The sequence below is a fragment of the Lepidochelys olivacea genome (assembly GCF_965140295.1).
Source record: "Lepidochelys olivacea isolate rLepOli2 genome assembly, chromosome: 1".
NCBI classification, from domain to species: Eukaryota; Metazoa; Chordata; order Testudines; family Cheloniidae; genus Lepidochelys; species Lepidochelys olivacea.
In genome coordinates this window covers 199,610,015-199,636,576 of record NC_140411.1, presented here as the reverse complement: position 1 = coordinate 199,636,576, position 26,562 = coordinate 199,610,015, and the positions used below count along the sequence as shown (strand labels likewise).

Here is a 26,562-nt window from a genome sequence, read left to right as displayed (position 1 = left end):
CACCTCATTTGGAATCGGAAATACTCAATCATGCAGCAGCAGAGACCCGCCCACCCCCAAAAGCCAATACAGTACTGTGCTAAATGTAAACTACTAAAAGAAAAAAAAGGGACAACAACATTTTTCTTCTGCACAGTAAAGTTTCAAATCTGGATTAAGTCAATGTTCAGTTGTAAACTTTTGAAAGAGCCACCATAACGTTTTGTTCAGAGTTCCGAACATTTCAGAGTTCCGAACAACCTCCATTTCCAAGGTGTTTGTAACTCTGAGGTTCTATTGTAGTTTGTTTTCAAAAAGTAAGTGGAAGTCCAAAACTACATTTGAAAAAGGTCAGATATTTTCTAACAAATATTGCATGGTGAATCTCAAAGAGTTCAAATACTATATAATTCAGGCCTGCTCCCTGCTCGTCATGACACTAGAGATAGTCAATATTTTTCACACAAAACATTTTTTTGTTGATAAATGCAGATTTGCCAACATAGAAACATTTTGCAAATTCATTTCAATTTTGCCAAATTTACAATAAAAATAAACAAATCCCCGAAAAAGAAACATTTCACTTTTTTTGGTTCAAAATTATTTCATTTCAAAACTTCCTATAATTTTATAAACACACTGTGACATTCTATACCTTGGGGGAGCAGCCTGGAGCCCCCATATTTCTCATTTTTATATAATCGTGATCTTACATATAAAGCATGCCTTGTAAGGTATAAGGGGAAAGGTTATGACCTACTGAAAGTCATTTCTCTCTCCATATACGTATATTATTAATGTATATGAAGTTATGAGAATTGTGTTGAATGGCTGTCACTAAAACATGCTGTAAGTTGGGGAATCAGCCAGATATTAGCTCCCCAGGGGCAACAGCAAGGAAAGTAACCAACACCTGGGTTGGGTATCAATCAACCCATCAACAACTATTGTCCAGCAAGAGAGCTACAATACAATGACTCACCTGCATGAGGCCACACGGGGGAATTGTTCAACTTTGCCTGGAGACTAGGCAGTGCACCCAGACATGCTTGGACTTGTGCTCCCCAATCACATGGGACTGAGGTTATAAAACAGACACAGTGGCCACATGGTTTGCCTTTTCTCCTGCCCGTACCTATGCTGCAAGCAACAAAGACACTGAGAAGAAGACTGAAGACTCCAATTGAGGGGACTGGCCCAGATTTTAAGGGTGAAATCTGTATACTATGGACTGCAATATCCAGTGGGGTGAGGAAAAACTGCTTAGTCTAGTTGTTGCCCAGTCTAATAGGGTTGAGAGTTTACACTGCGCGCTTATATTTTATTTCTTTTGGTAACTAACTGACTTTTTGCCTATCACTTAATATCACTTAAACAAATGTATTGACTATAAAAGGTAGATTTTAACTGTTTATCTTTACCAGTGAGTTTGTATGAAGTGTGTGGCAAATCTGCTCAGGTTTTGCAAAGGCTGGTGTATATCCACTTTCCACTGATGAAGTGGTGAGCCAATTAGCAAATTTGCACTGCCCATCTTGAGCAGTGTAAGACGGTATATTCCCGAGGTACAGTGCTGGGAGCTGGAGGGATTTGGCTCTGATGCCTTTCTCTGTGGGATTCATGAGTAGCTCTGGGAGCATTCATGCAATCTAGCTGGGTGTAGGGTCTCCACATGCGGTTGTGCTGAGTGATAACAGCACCTGGAGGAGTTTGCTGCTGGTCACTAGCAAGGCTTTGTGAGAGACAGCCCAGGCTGGAGAGAGTTAAGGGGGCAAAGCAGTCCCACAGTCCCAGGCTGCCCCCCAGGGATCCCATCACACGCACATTAAAAAATGCTCTAAATAGAAACCTAACTCTTCATTCAACTCAAAACAAAATGTACTTTGACTTTTCGATTTTCCAAAAATGAAATAAAAAAATTTCAATTTGATCTGAAACACAATTCATTTTTTATTTTTCTGAATTGTAAAATATGTTATTTGCCCAGCTCTGTGTGATACACAAGAACATCGCTTCCAAACGGACAGTGGCTTTGGTCAGACGTAAGGACAGAAATGGAAATTCCCTTAAGGCTTTCATTCTTGCCATCAAATTTCAGGATGTTTATAGAAATCTCTTACTTCCTTTTTGGATATTTTGAATGGCTGAGCAATAACTTCTCCCATAATACTCAGCTTGTATATAAAATGTTACTAATAAGAATTTCCAATGGTGGTACAAGAAAGAACTATGGGACAAACTTATGAAAGGGAAAATCAATGCACATTATATCAGGAGGCAAAAGTTTCCGGATCGTGAGATTAATTAAGGCTGTGGAATAGTCTCTCAAGAGAATTGGTGGAAGCTTCATGATTTGGAACATTTAAAACTAAACTGGACAAAACATTAGGAAATGTATGATAGAAGAAAATCCTGGCCCTGAGAGATGGACTGGATGAGCTAATTGGTTTATTCTATCTTTAACGTCCAGGATTCTATGATAGTTACTAGCTAACATGTAAATTGGCCTTTAAGTTGTGGGAAAAGAGGATGAAAATATGAAACGCTGGTAGATGTATCAGAGATTTAATGAATTAGAGATTTAACAAAGAAAAGTGCAAATGTGGAGTAACTCTTGGACATCAAAGAAGTCTCTCCAGATTTACACTAGTGCATTGGTGCCCAAACTTTTCCTGTCATGCCCCCCCCTTTCCAGCAATGGAATCTATCTGCACTCTCCTCCATTACTGCACGATCAAGGCTTCCTCGACAGAGGAGCTTGGGCTGAAGGCAGACCTGGTTTGGGGGCAGAGAGGGAATGAGGGCAGAGCTGGGCTGGGAGTGGAGCATGGGGTGGACTGGAGCTGCGTATGGGGATGGAGCTGGGTTCGGGACAGAGTGGGGCTGGGTGGCACTCCCTCCCTGCGCCCCTTGTGGGGGCTGACCAGGGCCCCACCGTGCTGTCCATAAACGTTCCTTTGTGCCGCCCCAGGAAGGCGCACCCGACAGTTTGGGGACCACTGCACTAGTGTAACAATGAGCAGAACCTGGACCCAATTCATCCCTGTTCTGAGTCCATTAAATCAACAGAATCGCACCAAGGATGAAACTGCTCCAACATGTTCCAATTACAACATACATTTAAAATATAGATTAATCAACTAACAGCATTAACTCACACCTGGAACTACTACCGTGTCAAGGGGGAAAATAGGCCCACAGCATTTCTTGTGCATTTGTTCTTCTGTGCGGTAAGAGGAGAAACAGGTAATGCAATAGTTTGACGCAATACCAACATTTCAATACTGGAGACCTGGGGCAAATTGGTTAATGTCTCAACAAAGTGAGTTCCTCTACTGAATATAGTGCCCATTGCACACTAGCTTGCACAATTGGCAATCTCTACCTCAGAACTAACATCAGAAGCCAAAATTGAGGTGAATTAGAAGATCTGACTGAGATACATTTGCATCACATTTGCCTGCCTCTAGTCAGACCTAGCAGCAGCCTTTCACACTCATGAATAGTTACATCCACCTAAAAAGTAATATGCATGTATCAATACATCAGACCCTGGAAATAACAATGAAGGCAATATAGTTTGAGCCATTCTTAATTTATTTCTTTTATTTGTAAACCAGTGACCTCTTACAATCATAACCCAGGTTTTCATTTAACACAATTTGGAGTAAGTCACAAAATCATAGAACTAAATCTAATGTTGTCTGTAGTAATGGATTTTATTTCAATAAATATCACACTTTTAGAAAATGCAAATATTTGTGGTATATGCTACAGTTTAACATAAGTATTTCTGCAGTTTGGTCTAAACAGAATTAGAGAATTTGCAATACAGTTATTGGATGCAGGCTCAAGATTGTCTAATAATGTATAGTATTAGTATTCTTTCAGAATAATAAATCACGAAGTATAGTTTTGTTTGGAAGTAGTTATATACAGTTAAGTAACTATCTTCATATTTTGTCTGACTTTTATATTTTATTGTGTGTATGGGAAAATACTATATAGACATAGGAATACTGGACTCACAAAAGTATTAATCATACTAGAACAGATAATCAGTCTTATGGGTCTGATTTCCTGCCTCCAGTAGTAGTAGTAAATAACTGAGCTGCAATTTTCAAAGCAGAGTAGAGGATTTAGCCACACACTTGCCATTAATTTTCAATAGAAGATGTGTGGTCAAATCCACTGAACTGCTTTGCAAATCTCAACCCTGATTATTTATGGGTTGAATTCCTCTGAAAATTCTGTAATGCTGCATATGTTGGACACCATTTTTCCCTTTCTGATTCTCACAGATTCTTACAGATAATCAGTTACAGATATATCCTGAGGCATGATATTTGATTACTTCTATCTGAGGCATGCATGTGATAACTGTAAATGCTATGACTGGTCATAAAATTATCTACTGTAACTCTTTTAAAAGGAAATATTGACTTAACTTGCATCACTCCATTATGCTTTCAGCTGCACCAGTAGGACTGATTATACTGAAATCAGGTTAGAGAAGGACCTGGACTTATGTGTGAAGGCAAAAGAGCATTAGACATATTCATCTTAGGAGGGCAACTTAGGTGCAAGTCATACTCAGCCTGTGCTTCATCAGATCCATTCTTTGTGTGCACAAAACAGATATCCAAGCAAATTCAAGTAGGAACCTTGCAGAACTTGCGTTAGCTAACAAAAAAGGACCTGATCCTGTGAAGTTCTGACTGCGCTCAACTCCCATGGATATCAACAGGGGTTAAGGCTATTCAGCACATCACAGCAACCAAAAGCATTGAAACTGAAAATGAAAAGGCTGAAATACCTGCACTCCCCGGTTTACCAGTCACTGTGCTTGGAGGCAATGGTTTTCTTCGCACCTGTGTGGGCTTAACAGGAGCTAAGGGAGGACGCCGACGGTCAGGTACTGTAGCTACTGTATAAATGTTACAAGACACTACTGTTAGCTGTTTAACCACAAACCATGTAATCAGAAAGAGAAACAGGGCTTTCAGCTTTATTTTGACTTCTCAAACAAAATTTTATGGTATGTGCTTCAGCACACAGAACAGCAGAAACACAGAAAGGGGGATCCTGAAAGAAGTTATGTATTGACCTTAAATTCTCTGCAGGAAAAGTGCATGCCTGCAGGATTAAACCAAGCCTTCATCAAAGCAAGGCGGCCAAGACAGACCATTTGAACCTCTCTTTTCTTTGACAGGTTACACATATGCTTCAGAGATTCATTTAGTGTACACAGTTACTTTTGTCAAGAAGAACATTCCTGCAGGCACACCTGGATATTTTTTCTTCCAAAGGATAACCACCACCTGAGAACATTTGGAATTCTGCAAATTAAGTGTCCTATTCCCAAATCTCATCAATGTTGTATTGTTTTACTACTTTGCATCTCTGCTCATTACAAAGCTGGCATCACCCAAAATACTAAAAGATTATTTTATTTTTAACAAATTTTAAGGAAGATTTACATAGTTTAGCTATGGAACAGGTACAGCCTGGGCAGTGCAAACTTCCCTAAACTGAATGGCCAATATGGCTCAATTTTGATCTTGACAGACCACCTACAGGGGTTAACAGGTTGGACAGTCTGCCTGTCTCATTCTGCCCTTGGCTCTTCCCCTACGGCTACTGACAAGAGTGTCAATTGCGGGGGTAGTTTGTACAGTAGAACCTCTGGTTTATGAACAATTTGGGAAGGGAGGTTGTTTGTAACTCTGAAATGTTCATAACTCTGAACAAAACATTATGGTTGTTCTTTCAAAAGTTTACAACTGAACATTGACTTAATACAGATTTGAAACTTTACTATGCAGAAGAAAAATGCTGCTTTCCCTTTATTTATTTTTAGTAGTTTACTTTCAACACGGTACTGTACTATATTTGCGGAGGTATTTTTTTGTCTCTGCTGCTGCCTGATTGCATACTTCCAACCAAATAAGGTATGTGCAGAATTTATGTCCCCCGCAGATTTCTTTGCTTTCCTGCAGAAAAATGACTTTCTGACAGGGAAGCAAAGGGAAGCCACAAGAGTGGTCATACGATTCTCCCCAGCAGTATGTTTCAGGTGCCCAGGGCAGCCGGCAGAGAGGTAAGTTACTGTGGGGCAGGGGACGGGACTGGGGAAGACCCGGCTGGTGGCTCCTACCCTATGCCAGGCTCAACTGCTAGTTCCTGATGAGGTTGGGGGGGATGGGATTGCCTCTTCCCCGGCACGGCATCTAAGGACATGTCAGACCTACCCCCAGATTTCTCCCCCGGCTCTAGGAAGTTCTGCAAACTCTCTCCTCCCTCCTGCACTTCCTGCCCCCCATGCTCCTCAGCTGCAGGGGGAGAGATCACTGCACAGGGAGCTGCTCCCCCATCTACCCAACCCTTGTGCATCCAGACCTCCTCATACCCAGGCCCTCCCACCGAGCCTCACCCCTCTGCCTGCACCCAGAATGCCCCCCCAACAAGCCCCACTCCCCCTGCACCTGGACCACCCCAACAAGCCACCTGCACCCGGATCCCCGTCCTATCGAGCCCCAACCAGCTGCACATGGTCCCCACCCCACTGAGTCCCACTCCCCCAGCATCTGGAACCCCACACCCAGACCCCCCTGCCGAGCTCTGTTCCCCCCCCCCGACCTCCCTTGCTGAGCCCCAGCCACCCCAGACCTCCCTGCAGAATCCCATTACCATTGTACCCAGAACCCCCAACAAACCCCTGTGCATCCAGATCCCACACTGAACTGCCCACACCCAGATTGCCCCCCACACTAAGCCCCTCCGCACTTGGATCCTGCATTGTTGAGCCTGCCTGTTCACACCTGGTGCACCTGGCATGAAAAGGCAGGGCCCTGGGGTGTTTCTGGGTCAGACCCAGTCCTTGCGCTGTGTCAGGGTTGGGTGCAGCCTCACCGAGTCCATATCCTGAGTGGGAGCTGCACAGTGATCTCCCACCTCTGTGCAGCCAGTGGCCTGTGCTCCCCCATGCCATGCTGGAATCTCCACATTTATTTGACAAATAAAATTTGCAGAATTTTAAAATTGTGCCAGAATTTTTAATTTTTTTGGTGCAGAATGCCCTCAGGGGTAAAATGTATAGCCCCAGGCATAGTCTTAAAAAATATGCAATCCTAAGGGGGAGGAAATTGTTATGTGTGTAAACTACTGTTTAAATTTGCAGTGACATATCAATTGTTTTAAAATAATAAAATAACCAATAGCTGATTCAGTTTCTTCAACTACAGCTGGTGACAATTTCATACAAAATACTGTCTGGTTTTACTTATCAGAATGGCAAAACTGCTTCAACAGAGAGCCCACTTATGCTGATCAACCAGATGTTACCACCTCTGAACTGATAATACGAATACACATCATTACTACAGGAAAAGCTATCTCAATACCCAGTGAGAAGAATGCATTTTTCAGACATTTATAGTACACTGTATGAGTTTTGAAGAGGTGTCTTAGAAAAAGATAATGTACGTATGAATCACAACTGACCAAAACCTTGGAAAACAGGAGAAATCAAATCTAAGTAGAGAGACTTTTCTTCTATTATCCATGTTTAAACTAAGGTTGTCGATTCATTGCAGTTAACTCACGCATTTAACTCAAAAAAATGAATCATGGTTAAAAAAATTAATCACAATTAATCAGTTTTAAGTGCACTGTTAAACAATAGAATACCAATTGAAATTGATTAAATATTTTGGATGATTTTCTACATTTTCATATACAGTTGTATTCTGCGTTGTAATCAAAATCAAAGTGTATATTTTTTATTACAAATATTTGCACTGTAAAAAAACAAAAGAAATAGTATTTTTCCATTCACCTCATACAAGTACTGTAGTGCAATCTCTGTCATGAAAGTGCAACTTACAAATGTAGATTTTTTTTGTTACATAACAGCACGCAAAAACGAAACAATGCAAAACTTCAGAGCCTACAACTTCACTCAGTCCTACTTCTTGTTCAGCCAATCGCAAAGACAAACGAGTCTGTTTACATTTATGGGAGATATTGCTGCCTGCTTCTTATTTACAGTGTCACCAGAAAGTGAGAACAGGAATTCACATGGCACTTTTGTAGCTGGCACTGCAAGGTATTTACGTGTCAAATATGCTAAACAATCATATGGCCCTTCATGCTTTGGCCACCATTCCAGAGGACATGCTTCCATGCTGATGATGCTCGTTAAAAAAATAATGCGTTAATTAAATTAGTGACTGAACTCCTTGGGGGGGAATTGTATGTCCCCTGCTCTGTTTTACCTGCATTCTTACATATATTTCATGTTACAGCAGTCTTGGATGATGATCCAGCACATGTTCATTTTAAGAACGCTTTTACTGTAGATTTCACAAAACGCAAAGAAGGTACCAATGTGAGATTTCTAACCGACCCAAGGTTTAAGAATCTGAAGTATGGTCCAAAATCTGAGAGGGACGAGGTGTGGAGCATGCTTCCAGATGTCTTAAAAGAGCAACACTCCGATGCAGAAACTACAGAACCTGAACCACCAAAAAAGAAAATCACCCTTCTGATGGTGGCATCTGACTCTGATAACGAAAATGAACATGTGTCAGCCCGCTCTGCTTTGGATGGTTATCGAGCAGAACCCGTCATCGGCATGGAGACATGTCCCCTGGAATGGTGGTTGAAGCATGAAGGGACATATGACTCTGTAGCATATCTGCAGGGGTGAAAGTAAAACGTGTCTCTTACTAGTACGGGCCCTGGCAGAAGGGACGGGGCTGGGGGGGTGTCAGGGTCCCCCAGCCAGTCCGCTTGTGCCACCCAGGGCTCCAACCCGGGCCCTTTAAAATCACAGGCCCTGGGGTAGCTGCTCCTTTTGCCCCCCCACCCCCGTTGGTGGCCCGGGAGGGGGTGGGCAAAAAGGAGTAGGGATGTTAAAGCGGCAGCACTTTAACGTCGCTGCAGCCCTGGCGGTAGGGACCTGGCAAGGCCGCCGACAGGGGGTAGCAAAAGGAGCAGCGATGTTCAAGCGCTGCCATTGCAGCACTTTAAAGTCAGTGGTAGGGGCCGGTACAGGAGGCCATTTTTCCCCGGTATGCCGTACTGGCCCGTACCGCCTTACTTATTTATGTGCCTGCATATCTGGCACATACTATCTTGCGATGCCGGCTATAACAGTGCCAGGCGAACATCTGTTCTCACTTTCAGGTGACATTGTAAACAAGAAGCGGGCAGCATTATCTGCAGCAAATGTAAACAAACTTGTTTGTTTTAGCGATTGGCTGAATAAGTAGGACTGAGTGGACTTGCAGGCTCTAAAATTTTACATTGTTTTATTTTTGAATGCAGTTTTTTTGTACGAAATTTTACATTTGTAAGTCCAACTTTTATGATAAAGAGATTGCACTACAGTACTTGTATGAGGTGAACTGAAAAATACTACTACTTTTGTTTTTTTACAGTGCAAATACTTGTAATCAAAAATAAATATAAAGTGAGAACTGTAACTTTGTATTCTGTGTTGTAATTGTAATCAATATATTTAAAAATATAGAAAACATCCAAAAATATTTAAATAAATGGTATTGTGTTATTGTTTAACAGTGCGATTAATCACGATTATTTTTTTTAAATTGTTTGATGGCCCTAGTTTAAACATGTCTGTTTTTTAAAAGAGAGAGTCCATAAGGTTAGAGGAGATATGCATGATTTACGTTAAAAAGAAGACTGCTTGTGTCTAACAGGAGAAACTATTCAAGGGTAAGATAACACTCATAATGTTGCCAGTGTCAATGACACTGTTGGCTGTTGATGTAATATTGGTTGCATGCTGTATTTCATACCGTAAGAAGCATACACAGATTTATAAATGTAGTAAGAGGGATAGGACATGGATTCCACATTAATTTGGGGTAACATTTAGAAATGCCTAAGCTAGACAGACAGCTCCTCCACTTTTTCTTTATTCTTCTTTCATTTTGGACTTGAGCACCAACTCACAAATCATAATGGAAATGTCCCCCAAACCATGTGAAAAAGCAAGACTGGAGACAATCTTGTGCCCAAGTGATTTTAAATTAGGTTATATTTGGAGTCCTTAGCATTTTAAGAATGGCTATTTGAATTTTTTATTTTCGTTTTTAAATCCCAGATGGGAGGAAATGAATACACCCTTTCAAAAAAAAACAATTTTGTGTATAAAGAGGTTATCATCTCCCAACAGCTACTACACAGTGGTATCTGAGATTAATGGAATTTTTCCCTATGCTTAGAATGGGTAATACCTGAGGCAACTGTGTGACGAAAGTTGGCAAATGTTGACTTTTCAGTGGTATCTACTGTACCTTCTAAACACTGTAAAAACCTTTGCTAGTGCCCAGCAGCTACGTACAGGCACAAGCCATTATTACTCAATAGAATTTGTGCATACACTTGAGCCTACTGCAGTGTACTCTGGAAAAACAGCACAAACTACAAAGACACACACTCACCCTGTGATGTTCTTGCACAGTTTGTGGAATTCCCATAACACCACCAAATCTACATCATTTTATTTACCATTTGTAATCAGTTACAAAGAATATCGTTTTAGGGAATATCTCATACATTTTTAATGGACTCAGTTCCATGCAAACTATTAGGGGCTCATTTCTTCTTAATGACATGAATTTTCAAGGTACTCTGTCCCCTCAACTCCCACTGACTTCAATGAAAACTGAGGATGTTCAACTGCTCAAAAAATTTCTGCACAGTGTAACAAGCTCAAAATAACCTGCATATTCCAACTTATTTTGCCTATACTTTATTTAAAAGGCACTAGTGGCAGGGCTTCTGGATTTTTGGAAATGCACCATTTTGTTTCAGAAACCTAAATGATTAAATAAAGTGTATTAAAAGTGAAGCCATGTTTATGCTAACTTATTCCGAGTTCTGATTTACCTTTGAATTTTTATGTAGGTAGGCTTCATGAATAGTACTGAACTAAAAAATTAAATGACAGTCCACTCTTATTTAAGAAAATGAGAAAACAGCGTATATCCAATAGTCTATTTTGACTGCAGTTCAAAGTATTGACGTACTTCAAAGCTCTAAAGGCTTACCATTAAATATATAATGTATCAAAATGAATAACAGCAGATGTAGATATTCTTCAAAAATCATATGTATAATATGTCCTTTCAAACTCTTCAAATCCCAGAAGGGATCTACTTAAATACATACTACTTACCTAAGTTCAGAAAAAGTGGACTAGTCAATTAAAACTGATAGCCATCCTTGGCTTTACCTTACTGCTTGGATGAAGCTACTACTACTAACAGTTTATCATATTGACTTAATCCTTGCTAAGTACAATTTTTAGACTGAATAAACTTTAAGGGACTGAAATGCCAAATCTCAACCGTAAGCCCTGTTTCTCTTTTTTTACCCAAGTAAATTAAGTGCCAGTGTTCTATCTAGGGATTACGAACACACCACAGTTTATAATTAATTTAGGAGGCTTTTCTTTGCATGCATTCTTTGAAGTTTTAACATCAGACAGGATTCAAAAGGAAAAGGCTTTCAAAAACATCAGTAAGAGCATAAAAGTCAATTCATGCACAGCTTCAGAGAGATGCTAATTTTTTTCAGATTAAATGCTAGTGAACAGAAACGCCAAAGTAGCAGTTAGTGTGGATTCTTATAATGAAGGCAGAATGATACCATGTATATATTCGTTTTCATTAAAAGCATGCAATTCCTAATAAGCTTATTGGAATACAGTTAGCTAGATAAAAAGTAATTTGCTGGGTGGGCCACAAAAAACTCCATTAAAGCATGAACAGAGTGATTGTTTTATTATTTTGACAATATGAATGCTTTAAAAAAAACTTAGAATGTTCATGGGAATTTAATTCTTGTGAAAATTGCCAAATTGAGAGCCCTGGACACAGATACAGCACATACAGAGGAATTGCAAGCTTCCTTGTACTGCCTTGCTAATTGTCCTCAATCTTAGCCTGCAGAGTGTATCCTTATCGGTTAGATGGTAATTTAGTTTCATTTAGACCCATTCCATCCTTGGGTCTCTCCTGAGACATCCAACAAGAGTGCCAATCAGTACCAACTGTGATGGTGTTTTTGTAACGTTTCAGAGTAACAGCCGTGTTAGTCTGTATTGGCACCTTAGAGACTAACCAATTTATTTGAGCATAAGCTTTCGTGAGCTACAGCTCACTGCATCGGATGCAAGTGAGCTGTAGCTCACGAAAGCTTATGCTCAAATAAATTGGTTAGTCTCTAAGGTGCCACAAGTCCTCCTTTTCTTTTTGTTTTTGTAATGTGGCTTCTTGACCACTAGGAATTGGTCACCACATGGTTGTTTGACAACAATCAGATGGTAACAACATTTGGTCCCCAGCAACCTGGGCTGGATATGAACTGATGATCTAGAAGTGTAAATTTCTTTATTCTGTCACCAATCTCCCGAGCCATGAGGACATATTTTTCTGATGAGAAATGAGAGATCCTATTTTATCTACTTCAGTAGACATAATGTGTTTTGTTTTGTTTTTTGTCATCTAAAAGGGCAATTTTATCACTAACATCATTTATGAGGAACTGTGACAGGGTCTTCATAATTAATCTTACCGGAATCTGTCTTTTTCTTTGTCATATTGGATTCCAGTGATATGTTTGAGCCCATAAGAAATTTGGTAAAATCCTGAACTGTTTCTTTGTCACCTGTGAAATAAAAGAAAAGAAAGTAAAGGTATACATGACAAAACACATACATAAAACTCATTTTCAAACCCTAGCTAAAACAAACATGAGCCTCATAACATACACCTATCGTTCATTGTTATCATATTTGTTGAACCTCAAAGTGTGCTAGTTGCCTTCTAGTGCAAGCAAGCAGATATTGGCTCTGGCCCTAAAGAGATGGAAATCTAATTTTAGACAGAGCACAATAATGGGGGCAAAGGGGTAGTGAGAGCAAGGGCTGGGTAACAGCAGTGAGATTCCATGGTTACTCAAGAAAAGCTAGGGCTCAACATGATAGAGAAAAAGCTTGTTTCCTTTTTCAATACATAAATTAAATGTACTGACTCTTGTAGAGGGCCAGCTCTTTTTTCCTCCTAGAAAAAGACTGTCTGTTCATCCCCAGTATGAAACCACTGGAGATACACTGAACCAAACAGACCATATTTGGACTACTGAAGGCAAAATGTGGGTAAAATTCAGTTTGTATATAAAGGACTGTCCTACTTACAAGTAATGTAAACAGATTTTAAAAAACCCAAAGTTGAGTGGCACTATAAAGATCTACATAACTATTCTCGGTACATAACTATTTTTGGTACAACCGTTTTACATACTGACAATTAAGACACATGTAGACTAATCTTAAAATGCATTCCCCTAACAAAATGAAGGTACAGTTACAAATCCCATTGGCTGCACAATGGCTAATGTTGGTAAAATGAGGAGATTCACTGCAATTTTGTCACATTTGTGGAAAAACCATCTGTAGAATTCTCCTTACTGTGCTCAGTATGTTACATTAAAAACAATCACAACGAAGTTTTATCACAATTTACTTTCCAAATGACTCAGAACATTGTTTACTTAAACTTAATTTGGATAACATTTCAAAGAAATCAACTAAATTAATATAGCACACTATCTGAAAATGAAAACCAGAGTCGAATAACTATCAATTTAAATTCCAATCAATTCAATTTCCCCATGCTGGCCAGTGATGAGGTTAGCTGAGTGAATGGCAGGTTTGAGCCACTGGCAAAAGTGGCTAAACTGAGGGCTGCTGTGAATCTCTGAGACGAGCAAATCCGCCAATAAGAGCAGGACCCACCAAGGTAGAGGAGGAACTTTGTCACAATATAAATAAAAAGACAGAGAATGTAACACATTTTATTGGATAAATAAAATTCTATGCTTTCAGGCTAAAAAGACCCTTCTTCAGAACACTTGTTCTCAAGAACTAATATGATTATAAACATCTTCTGCTAATGTATATGGTGTTTGGTAACAACGCATGCAACAACAACAAATCTAGTCTCTGCAAAAAACACGGCAATTTTCTCCACTGTCTAATCTTTACTTAGCCACTACTTTAGGGTGAAATTCATCCCTATGCAGAGGGGCAACACAAGGGCTATGTACCATTTTAGCACTTTTTTGAAGGAGCAGAGGGAACTGGCGTGGAGGAAGCAGTGGCACTGGAACGGGGGTGGGGCGGGGCCAGAGGTTATGAGGAACTGTAAGAGGAGCCTCTTTCTTCTGAGGAGAGAGAAGAGCAGCTGCCAGGAGAGTTAGGAAAAGAACAATATACTCATCTTCAGTTCTTCAGTGTATTTCATTAAGAATGACCCCACCTGACTTCAGTCCTCCACACTGAGTCACACTGCCACTCAGCCACATACAGATCCAAAAACTGGAAATGGCTCAAACCAAAAAACGCTGAATCCAATTAACTCTGAACTTCAGGAAGTTTAAAATCCAGATCTGGGTTTTGTGTTCTCAGGCCTGTTTCCCCTGCAAGTATAGAGCATGGTGACATCTGAGAGCGAATGAGTCAAATAGAATTCTTCTGGGTACTCCCACTGCTGCATGCCTCCATCTTTACCTCCCAAAAAGGATTTAGTGACTAAAAAAATACAATTTGACCCTCAGTGTTGGTTAGTCATACCTAATTTTCAATAAAAACTTCCAAGGCACAACTGGATGTGATCTATTCAGCCAATATCCATACTTTCCACTGGTTGGCTTTCCTGTTTAGTTCTTGAAAAATCCTGTCTCCATCCTCAAGTTCTCACCTGCTTTCTCATCTTTTGCCAGTGGGTTCCTGCATAGTTTGGGTAGTTTGAACTAAAAAAGCAACTTCACAATCTCAGAATTTCAATATTTGAAATTAATAAAACTAAAATTTACTGACAATATCCCCAAAGAAAACTCTGTGTCTATGTTCGTTGCCCAAACAGGAGGTAGATCTGTTACTCACTTGACATTCTGCTGGCTCTCATAGTGCTCAATACTTTCTGATTATATTATATATCTAAAGTTATACTCACACACAGCATAATTTTACTCTTAGACAATTAACAAATGATGCATTTCATTTTCCAATTAACTGATTATATATAATATATATAATACTGATACATATACATTTAAATACTGGGGAACGTGTGTGTGTGTGTGTATACATATACATATATACACACACACACACACACGTTCCCCAGTATTTAAATTTCTTGCTGACCTACTGAACCTCCTGTAAATTATCATTATTTAGGGAATCAGACATCCAGTAATCCTCACACTTAGGAAGGTATGATTTCTCTCAAATTCTAATTTAGTTATAAAAGGAGATGGGTTTGGACAATGCATATTCTTTAGATTTCAAAGCACTCTACAAAGGTGGCTCAGAATGATTACTCCCATTTTACAGATAGGGAAACTGGAGCTCCGAAGTGTCAAGTGACTCACCCAAGGTCACACAATTAATCAGTTTCAGAGCTGGGATTAGAACCCGGGTCTCCTAATTCTTAGTCTGGTATCCTGTCACAGAACTGCATTGCCTCTCAAAGCCACCCCATATAACTGATGTGACTGCAGTCTACTTTCAGATTATTGATAGCACTGAAATAACTCTTTATATGATCAAAGCAATGGATATATGTTAACTAACTCTCACACAGTAGAGGACTCAGAATGGCTCTACAGCTCAGGCACGAGATCCATTGGTGGGTCTGTGTGCAGGGCTGTCCCTCGAGGGTGCGGGGCCCGGGACAAATCGGCCCTCGCAGGCTTGGAGGCTCCCCTCTGCATCGGTGGCTGGGCAGAGTCCCGGTTGCGTGGGACGGCAGCTGGGAGCCCGCAGGGGCTGCAGCATCCTCCGCACGCCTAGTTCCCTCGCCTATGTCTCCCAGAACCAACTGCGCCAGGCAATCGCACCAGCCCACGGGGCCTGGAGCGGTTGCCCCGATTTGCCCTACCCAAGGGATGGCTCTGTCTGTGTGAGTAAAGATCACACAGTTCAATATCTGTCTCAAACAGAAAAATATGCTGCACGCCATGAGACACAGGGGAAGTATGTTCTAGTTTACTATGCTATCCCAGAGCTAAATAATCAATACAATGAATGTGTAGGCACATTGACAAAACCATTGAACTGCCCACTATGCCAAACACAGCTAAATTAGGCCAACTTGAAGAAAACAAAGCTAATCTTATATGACAACTTAAATGGTATTTAATTAGGCAGCATGGAAAAACAAATCCAGGGTTTCCAGGAGAAAGGCTGACAGAGCCACAACACTGGCATGGTTGCTGTTTTCCCTGTTGCCTGATTAAATGGAGTTCAAAGTTGCAAGTCAGTGTGGTTTTGTTCGTTACTTCAAGGATTTAGTGGTATCTGGACTACCCAACAGCATGCTGTTTGTCATGGTATCTGTCAGTCTAGTGTAATGGTTTATCAGGAGAATTTCTTCTCAGCACATTCACCCAAACTTTTGAATAGGGATGTGTGTGGTGGACAGTATTTGCTTGTGTATTTATATTTTTCTCTGACTTTAATCATGCCTCCTAGAAACACTCATGCAGCCTGGAATAACACAATATCTAGCATCCCCTACCCCAATAGCAGAAATACCACAAGATGACCAAATCTCACTTTATTGCCATAACATAAATGGCTTTTGCCAGAGGATGGGGTGAGGTGAGTTTATGAAACAACTAACGAAACTACCTAAACACTTGAGACCTGTAGAGCCTGAGCACACAGCTCTAACTTTAAAGGTGGGGAAAAAAGGGCAGCACATACAGTGGGTGGCTACTATGAGAGAAGCAGCCCGTTCAGTTCCGCACAAGGAGAATGCTACTTTGTAGGAGAGTTGTTGAAAACAACAAATATACCATGCTAGTACATTGTGCAGTGCTTTAAATTGTCAGGATCAAATAAATCTAAATGAGGCATTAAAAAAACCACTTTTTCCATTATGGCACAAGCTTTGTAGGTTAAGACAAATAAGCAGGGAATCAAATTCAAAGAAAATTATAGAAAGTGTTGCCTCACATTAGGAAGAGAATTAAAAACAAGTTATTCAAAAGGATGCCATCTGTGTCTCATTCCCATAGTCAGTTTAACACCTGGCACCAGAGCCAAGAATGCAACCAGCCAAAAGTCCGAAAAAAGCCAGCCAGGAAGCCAGCACAGTCTCATATGCTGCTGCTGGAAAAACACATTCCACAGGTTAGCATCTAGATCCTCCAGCTGCCAACCACACTCTGCATGGGGCAGCATATCTTGGCACTGATGCCACAAGTCAATGACGAAGAAGAACTGGAGCACAGTCCAAGAACACTACCAGCAAGAAAGGAGAAAGAAGAAGAGTCCACCTAGTATTCGAATGACAGACTAGCCAAGGTTCTTCAGTAACTGCACTCTTGTTCAGGGGAGAAAAATTATGCAATGTCTAAAGGCTTTATAAAGTACTATTTAAGAACTGTATAAGCACTGCATTTAAACATGCAACATTTAGGCCCCGACTGGCACTACCAGAATAACTATCGTGGCCTAAATGTTGCATATTTAAATGCAGTGAGTTATAGAATACCTAAATAGTACTTTGAAAAGAGAGTTAATATAGAAAACTATATTAAATACATAAAACTACTATATTTATATTACTGATTTAATTAGCTTTTGTCCATATTTGTCTGAAGGACACAAAAGGTGACCTCAACAAAGGGCTAGATATTAGAGGGGAAATGGAAAATTACAATAGGGTCAAAGAATCAATAAGAGGGAATTTAATGGGGGCATCTGCTCAACATCTTAGACGTTTATACACAAATGCAAACAGTATAGGGAGTAAATATGAAGAACTGGAAATCTTGGTACACAAGGTAAACTATGACTTAACTGGCATCACTGAGACTTGGTGGGGTAAATCTCATGACTGAAATATTGGTAGAGGGGTATAGTTTGTTCAGGAAGGACAGGCAGCAGGGAGGTGCTTGCATTATACATCAAGAATATATTGTTGTTCTGAGGTCCACAAAAAACTGAGAAGCAGGCTTGTTGAAAGTCTCCATGTAAAGATAAAAGGGGGGAAGAAAACACAGGATGATATCATGGTAGAGGTCTACTACAGACAACCAAATCAAGAGGAGGAGGTGGATGACGCATTAATCTAGAACAATATAAATGTCCAAAACATAAGACCTGGTAGTAATGGGAGACTTTAACTACCCAGACATCTGTTGGAAAAGTAATATGGCGAAACATAATTGCTGTTAAGTTCTTAGATTGTACTGGGGACAACTTCTTGTTTCAGAAGGTGGAGGAAGTAACCAGGGGGTAGCATTTTAGATTTAATTTAACAAGGAGGAATTGGTACAAATCTGAAGTTAGAAAGCAATTTGGCTGAAAGTAATTAGGAAATGATAGGTTTCATGTTTTTAAGGAAAGGAAAGAGTAAGAACAGCATAATAAGAATAATGGACTTTAAAAAAGCAGACTTTAACAAACTCAGAGAACTGGTAGATAAGGTCCGATGGGAAGAAAATCTAAGGGAAAAAGGCATTCAGGAGAGCTGCAGTTTCTAAAAGAGACAATATTAAGGGCCAAATTGCAAATTATCCCAATGCGAAGGAAAAACAGGAATAATAGTTAGGGGCCAAAATGGCTCCATCAGCGGCAATTTAATGACCTAAAATAAAAAAGGAATCCTAAAAAATGTGGAAACATGGACAAATTGCTACTGATGAATATAAAAGAACAGCACAAGAATTTTGGGACAAAATCAAAAAGGCTAAGGCAGGAAATGAGTCACACCTAACAAGAAACATAAAGCGCAATAAGAAGAGGTTCTATACATATGTCAGCAGCAAGAAAAAGATGAAGAAAAGAGCAGGTCCATCACTTAGTTGGGAAGGAGCACTAATAACTGATGACAGCAAGCAGGCTCTAAGGTGTTTAATGCTTAATTTGCTTCAATGTTCACTAAAGAGGTTAATTATGACCAGATGCGTAACATAATTTATAACAACAAGCAAGGAAGGAATACCAACCAGATTAGGAAAAGAACAGGTTGAAGAATATTTAGATGAGTTTCATCAGGTAGGGCCTGATGAAATTCAACCCAGGGTACTTAAGGAACTAGCTGAACCAATCTAGGAACTGTTAGGAATTATCTTTGAGAACTCCTGGAGGTCAGGTGAGGTCCCAGAAGACTACAGAAGGGCAAACATAGTACCTATCTTTATAAAAGGGAGCAAAGAGGACCCAGGGAATTATAGACCAGTCAGCTGAACTTCAATACCTGGAAGTTCTGCACTGCATCTGAGGGTGCTAAAGGAGTTGGCAGATGTGATTGCAGAGCCATTGGACATCATCTTTGAAAACTCATGGCGATCGGGGGAGGTCCCGGATGACTGGAAAAAGGCTAACGTAGTGCCCATCTTTAAAAAAAGGAAGGAGGAGGATCCGGGGAACTACAAGCCAGTCAGCCTCACCTCAGTCCCTGGAAAAATCATGGAGCAGGTCTTCAATGAATCAATTCTGAAGCACTTAGAGGAGAAGAAAGTGATCAGGAACAGTCAGCCTGGATTCACCAAGGGCAAGTCATGCCTGACTAACCCAATTGCCTTCTATGACAAGATAACTGGCTCGTGGATGAGGAGAAAGTGTTATTCCTTGACTTTAGCAAAGCTTTTGATACAGTCTCCCACAGTATTCCTGCCAGCAAGTTAAAAAGGTATGGGTTGGATGAATGGACTATAAGGTGGATAGAAAGCTGGCTAGATCATCAGGCTCAAAGGGTAGTGATCAATGGCTCCATGTCTAGTTGGCAGCCGGTATCAAGCAGAGTGCCCCAAGGGTCGGTCCTGGGGCCAGTTTTGTTCAATATCTTCATTAATGATTTGGAGGATGGCGTGGATTGCACCCTCCGCAAGTTTGCAGATGACACTAAACTGGGAGGAGTGATAGATACGCTGGAGAGTAGGGATAGGATACAGAGGGACCTAGACAAATTAGAGGATTGGGCCGAAAGAAATCTGATAAGGTTCAACAAGGACAAGTGCAGAGTCCTGCACGTAGGATGGAAGAATCCCATGCACTGCTACAGATTAGGGACTGAATGGCTAGGAAGCAGTTCTGCAGAAAAGGACCAAGGGGTTACAGCGGACGAGAAGCTGGACATGAGTCAACAGTGTGCCATTGTTGCCAAGAAGGCTAACAGCATTTTGGGCTGTATAAGTAGGAGCGTTGCCAGCAGATCGATGGAAGTGATCATTCCCCTCTATTCGGCATTGGTGAGGCCTCATCTGGAGTACTGTGTCCAGTTTTGGGCCCCACACTACAAGGAGGATGTGGATAAATTGGAAAGAGTCCAGCGGACAGCAACAAAAATGATTAGGGGGCTGGAGCACATGACTTATGAAGAGAGGCTGAGGGAACTTGGATTATTTAGTCTGCAGAAGAGAAGAATGAGGGGGGATTTGATAGCTGCTTTCAACTACATGAAAGGGGGTTCCAATGCAAATGGTTCTAGACTGTTCTCAGTAGTAGCAGATCACAGAACAAGGAGTAATGGTCTCAAGTTGCAGTGTGGGAGGTTTAGGTTGGATATTAGGAAAAACTTTTGCACTAGGAGGGTGGTGAAGCACTGGAATGGGTTACCTAGGGAGGTGGTTGAATCTCCTTCCTTAGAGATTTTTAAGGTCAGGCTTGACAAAGACCTGACTGGGATAATTTAGTTGGGGATTGGTTCTGCTTTGAGCAGGGGGTTGGACTAGATGACCTCCTGAGGTCCCTTCCAACCCTGATATTCTATGATTCTATGATACTGGAACAAATGATTAAATAATCAATTTGTTAAAACCCTTAGGTTAATAGGGTGATAAGTAACAGATTTGTCAAGACCTATCATGGCAAATCAACCTAATTTCCTTTTGGCCTAGTGGATGGGGGGAAGCAGTAGACATGATATATATTGATTTTCGTAAGGCTTTTGTCACAGTTCCACATGACATTTTCATACGGAAACTAGGGAAATGTGGTCTAAATGAAATTACTATAAGGTAGGTGCACAACTGATTGAAAAACTGTATTCAAATAGTAGTTATCAGTGGTTCACTGTCAAACTTGGAGGATGTATCTAGTAAGGTCCAGTGTCCGATACTATTAAACATTTTAATTAATAATTTGGATAATGACTTGATGAGTTTGTTTAAAATACGTGCAGATGACACCAAGCTGGGAGGGGGTCACAAGCACTTTGGAGGACAGGATTAAAATACAAAACTATTGTGACAAATTGGAGAAATAGTCTGAAATCAGCAAGATGAAATTCAATGAAGACAAATGAAAAGTACTATACTTAGGAAGGAAAAATCAATTGCACAACTACAAAACGGGGAATAACTGGCTTGGCAATAATACTGCTGAAAAGGATCTGGGAGATTATAGTGGATCACAAATAGAATACGAGCCAACAATGTGATGCAGTTGCGAAAAAGACTAATTTTGGTGTTCATATCTAAGATGTGGGAGATAACCATGCTGTTCTACTTGGCAATGGTGAGGCCTTGGCTGCAGTATTGTGTCCAGCTTTGGGCATCACACTAAGAAAGATACAAAGAAATTGGGCATGTTTAGCCTTGACAAAAGAAGACTGACTGACTACCTGACAACAGTCTTCAAATATATTAAGGACTCTTATAAAGAAGATGGTGATCAATTGTTCTCCATGTCCACTGGAAGGAGGACAAGTAGTAATGGGCTTAAACTGCAGCAAGGGAAGTTTAGATTAGATATTAGGAAAAACTTTCTAATAATAAGGATAGTTAAGTTCTGGAATAGGTTTCAAAGGGAGGTCGTGGAATCCTCATCATTGGAGGTTTTTAACAACAGGTTGGACAAATACCTGTCAGGGATGGCCTAAGTATACTTGGAAGTGCCTCAGTGTGGGAGGGGCTTGACTAGATGACCTCTCAAGGTCCCTTTTAACTCTACATTTCTATGACTCTCTCAGCTGGTATTTGGAATTTCAACAGCTCCAGTAAGAATGGTGACAGGTTTCAGAGTGGTAGCCGTGTTAGTCTGTATCAGCAAAAACAATGAAGTGTCCTTGTGGCACCGTAGAGACTAACAAACTTATTTGGGCATAAGCTTTCGTGGGGTAAAACCCACTTCATCAGATGCATGGAGGGGAAAATACAGTAGAGAGGTACAAATACACAGCATATGAAAAGATGGGAGTTGCCTTACCAAGTTGGGGGAGGGGTCAGTGCTAACGAGCCAATTCAATTAAGGCGGAAGTGGGCTATTCTCAACAGTTGACAAGAAGGGAGGAATAATCACTTCTGTAGTGCTAATGAGTTCAATGTAATCTAGGTGGCCCATTTCAAACAGTTGACAAGAAGGTGTGAGTAACAGCAGGGTGGAAAGTTAGCTATTGTACTGTTGCCATATGCATATTGTGAAGCTTAAAGAGCAGCCCAAGACTACAGTCCAGACCAGTCTCGGATGTTAATGCTGATCTTAAGAAGGTTCTACCAGTTTTCATAATTAGAAATAAAAATCTCCAAACGAATTATAAAAGTTATAGACAGATCACGGCAACTATAGTTTTGAAAGTCTCTGGTCCTGATTTCCCTTTCGAAGAATCAGACACAGTTTCTTTCTCTCTCTCTGTTGATACTTCCATCCACATTCTTCACATGACTGAGATAGGAATGAATCCTTTATGAACCACATTGATTGGAAACAGGGTAGCCAGAGGCTCCTAAGCATTCTTTTTGAAACACCTGGGTCCCTGGATTCTCTGACACACAACCATTTATACAATTAAATAAATTCTAGCAAGCAAGCCACTTAACATTTTCCTAGGGCTTGGCAACTCAAAGTCCCTCAACATTTTTTAGGTTTGGAAACGTAGAAGGAAACATCTTGGTTAACATTCACCATCACAGTCAGATCCCTAACCAAATAGCGCACAGACGTGTTCATTCTAAAAGATGAAGAGTTTATTCTGCAGCACAGCCACTTAGTGACAAGTTAATATTCAGTCTCTTTCTAGTGAGGGTCCATTACAGCCATTCTATTGAATGATGCTTCAGCAAATGGACAACTCCCTGCACAACCCCATTAGCTACTTCAAGCTGTTTAGATGGGGTCTCTCTCTCTCTCTCTCTTTAGTGGCAATGAAGTGTGTTGTTTCACTACAACACGAGAATTTGTCAGTACTTCTCTGGTATAAACCCTAATTTCCGATCTTCAATTTGAATGCTGTTCTAACACTTCTTTACCCTCCAAAATTTCATCCTGCTGCAAACTGATGGATTGACAGTACTGGAGACTGAAGGCCTCTATCAGTTCTTAGAATTGGGACAGCACAGGCAATCATGGTGCAAGTGTCCTCCCAGTGTATGGCCAATGTGTCTCTCAGCCTTGACCTGAAAGGATCATCCTTAAAGGCGACAGGATAGTTCTGTCTCCTTGTCCCAGTTATCACTTGCCACTGGGTCTGGCAAACAATGGTTTCTGTAATGCAGACAACCTGTTTGCTGGGAAATGGACCAATATGTTCAGCTCATTTCACATCAAAGCCAATGAACAAACATTAGATCATGAAAACTTTGGATTACTAACTACTCAAGCAGAAGTGAAACCACAGATTCAGAAGTAAGACTTAATTTCTGTTATCCCTATGTATAGTTTATTTTACAAACAGTTTGATGCTGTATCATCTCTTGTGATTGAATTATAGCATACTTAGTTTAAACAACTCCATTTGAAATTTATCTGCAAAAATGTCTGTGATCTTCTGGGGTTACCATGCAAGCATATAAGACCTTTTTTATTACTTTATGCATTTTACCATTGCTTACCATTATCATCATCATCACTGACATTTCCTCTTGAGTTACAAAAGGACATTCCAAGTACCAATTAAGATTGAACAACTACAGTAATATGATTAAATGGCTGAGGGCAGTGGTTGTTCATGAAACTGTTTTCTCATCATACCCTTAGAGTGATAGGGAACTTGATCCCAGCTTGGAACCCCACGACCGTAATTATACTGTGGTTCTTGTTAACATCCAATTAGCTCAATTTGAAGCTATAAATGGACCATATATAAAACAGTAGGAAATAAATATATGCTTTTTATAGTGATGTTCAGTCATGTTAGGCATAAACTAAGCACCATAACATGATCAGAAAACAGTAAATGAATTACAGTATTCCAGTTAGAGAATTCACTCCCATAATTAAGTAAAACTTGCTCAAACATGAATTCAGAGAAAGCTAGATGGATTGAACAGGTATACTCCTGGCTTTTTACTGATACACTCAAGAAGATTGCAGAGAAAGCATATCTGTAAGCATTACCTGTTGGTGTCCCACCCCATTTCATCACTCCAGCAGTTTTTGTTCTACCAGGTCCTGGTGTTGTCTTGTTTAGCACTGCAGAGACAATAATACTAAATTGCTCAAATCTTTTTTAAATTAAAAAAAGAAAACACTGATAGCCAGGCCACTGCAAACTGAATTCCCTATTGGTTAGAGAGGAAATGACATAATAATGGTATTGTGGCTCATGCATTTGATTAAAAAAAACAAACAACCATGCTATTTTAGTCCACAAATTGCGTCTTCAAAAACCACTTTATCTGAAAGTATGCAAACCTTTTTTAAAAATGGAAACTACGAACAGGGTATGGTTTTATATTCTTTTATTCCACGTTCACAGAATGGCCGCAGAATCCACCAGTTGCAAAATTTGATGGCACAATACAAGCCCTCATTGAGCAAATAATAAAAATTTATGTGAACAAAGTCCCAACTGCTCTCACAAAACTGTGTAGCATGTTGAAAATTGAAATTCTAGGGTAATTAAAAAAATTAAAACTGGTATTTGTATTAAATTTAACATCAACAAGGACCACAGAAGAAATAATGTACTGTTTCTATTACTCATTTACATATTTAATTAAATAAAAATCTTGGTCTTTGAATTTACTTGAAGATGCTGCAGAAATTTCAGTGGACCATACTGTGCCACTAATTCTTAAGCAAAACTCCGCATTTATTTCAACAGGGAATTCTGCTTCAAAACCAGTGTTGTGAAATGGCTCAATGTGTCACAGAAGTTACCACAATGCACTGCAGAAATTGGGAGTCTGACATGAAATATAAACTGAATTTATCAGAGAATATGGGAGCCCTGGTTACTACTGTTGGTTAAGCAGTGTTATAAGGTACTTTCTAGATTATGCTATGTATTATCTGTGTCAACAGCTTCTAGACAAGTTGGAAATAATGAAACATCTTTTTCAAATGGAAAAAAATTAGAAACCAGCTCTTTGAAAGTTTATCTGATTCAAAAAAATTCTCAATAAAATAGATAAAATCAGCAATGGAAAGACTACATCAACAGACCTACTCAACAGAAAAGAAAATACTAACTACTTCACAGCAACACTTAAAAGATACAGCTAAAAGTAAGTGAAGCTGATTAAATAAGGACATTTTAAAAGAATACGTCATTACCAGGTCTGGTCTGTGGCTTATCATATATCTTGGGTCTTGCAGAAGTGAGACGCACTTTATGTGGTGCTGAAAGAGACAAACTGAATTTAAGTGCCAAGGTTGTGAGGAATAGCAATGATCAAGGGAGACAGGCCCTGTCAGTGCATAGAAGCAAAATAAGCATGTGCCAATTCTGTAATTTTCAACATATTAATTTAGCTGCACATCGAAAGCCTGTGCTAGTTTGTTTAGGAGTCAGAAGTTAACTGCAGCCAGTCTGTAGAGTCTAGCTGGCTACATTCATGCTTAGTTTTAAGAGGAGAAGACATGAATTATTTTACACTCAGTTACACAATTGCGTATGGATACAGAGTCAGTTCTGCAGGATGTTTGTGGCCTCAAGAAATTTAATTAGAGTCTGTAAAAAAACCAAAGAGTCAAGTATTCCAGATAAAGGTGTGAAAGTTTTCAGCATCACTCAAGAGATGACGTCTGCAAACAAAATGAAGAAATCCAAAGCAATGAGAGCATGGGCTGGTGAAATGCAGTGACAGCATCAAGTTTAAAAATGTGAAGTGCTGGCCATTACCCAGGGTTGCCTCTGTTTTGCCAAATGGTTTTGATATTTTAGGTTTAATGGTTTCTGTATGAATCACATAGGAAGCTGTAAATGTAAAACAGAAGTCAGTAACAGCTGAGTTAGTCACTATCATCTTACACCCAAAATACAGTCTAATAGGCTCTACAATTCTTTGCACCACAAGCAGAGTTTGTCATTTGGCTGCTGAACCTAGTAGCCATCCTACGCTAGCAACACTGTATAATAGGTTTTTAAGAGTCTAAATAAAGAATAATATCTTTTTCATATGAAACTACAGAGGAAACATTTAAGCAGACAGAATGTCATCGCTCAACTTGGAAAAAGTGTTATAGGCCTAGATCAAATATCTCATCTGAAAGATGGCTGAATATATTAATACTTTGCACTTCTGTAACACTATCCATCTGAGAAACAAAACACAAAGTAAAAAGAAAAGGAGGACTTGTGGCACCTT

The 26,562-nt window shown here is 40.0% G+C and overlaps 1 protein-coding gene across 1 annotated transcript in view; it reads right to left on the bottom strand.

Moving 5' to 3' along the window:
* Positions 1-26,562, bottom strand: part of ABI3BP (ABI family member 3 binding protein) — a 312,077-nt gene that overhangs the window by 44,106 nt on the left and 241,409 nt on the right. The window contains exons 43-47 of the mRNA XM_084636731.1: positions 26,097-26,171; positions 25,529-25,594; positions 24,368-24,442; positions 12,589-12,681; positions 4,796-4,906 (exon numbers count right to left, since the gene is read on the bottom strand). Of these exons, the coding sequence (XP_084492857.1) occupies positions 4,796-4,906; positions 12,589-12,681; positions 24,368-24,442; positions 25,529-25,594; positions 26,097-26,171 (420 nt within the window). The remainder of the gene's footprint in view (positions 1-4,795; positions 4,907-12,588; positions 12,682-24,367; positions 24,443-25,528; positions 25,595-26,096; positions 26,172-26,562) is intronic.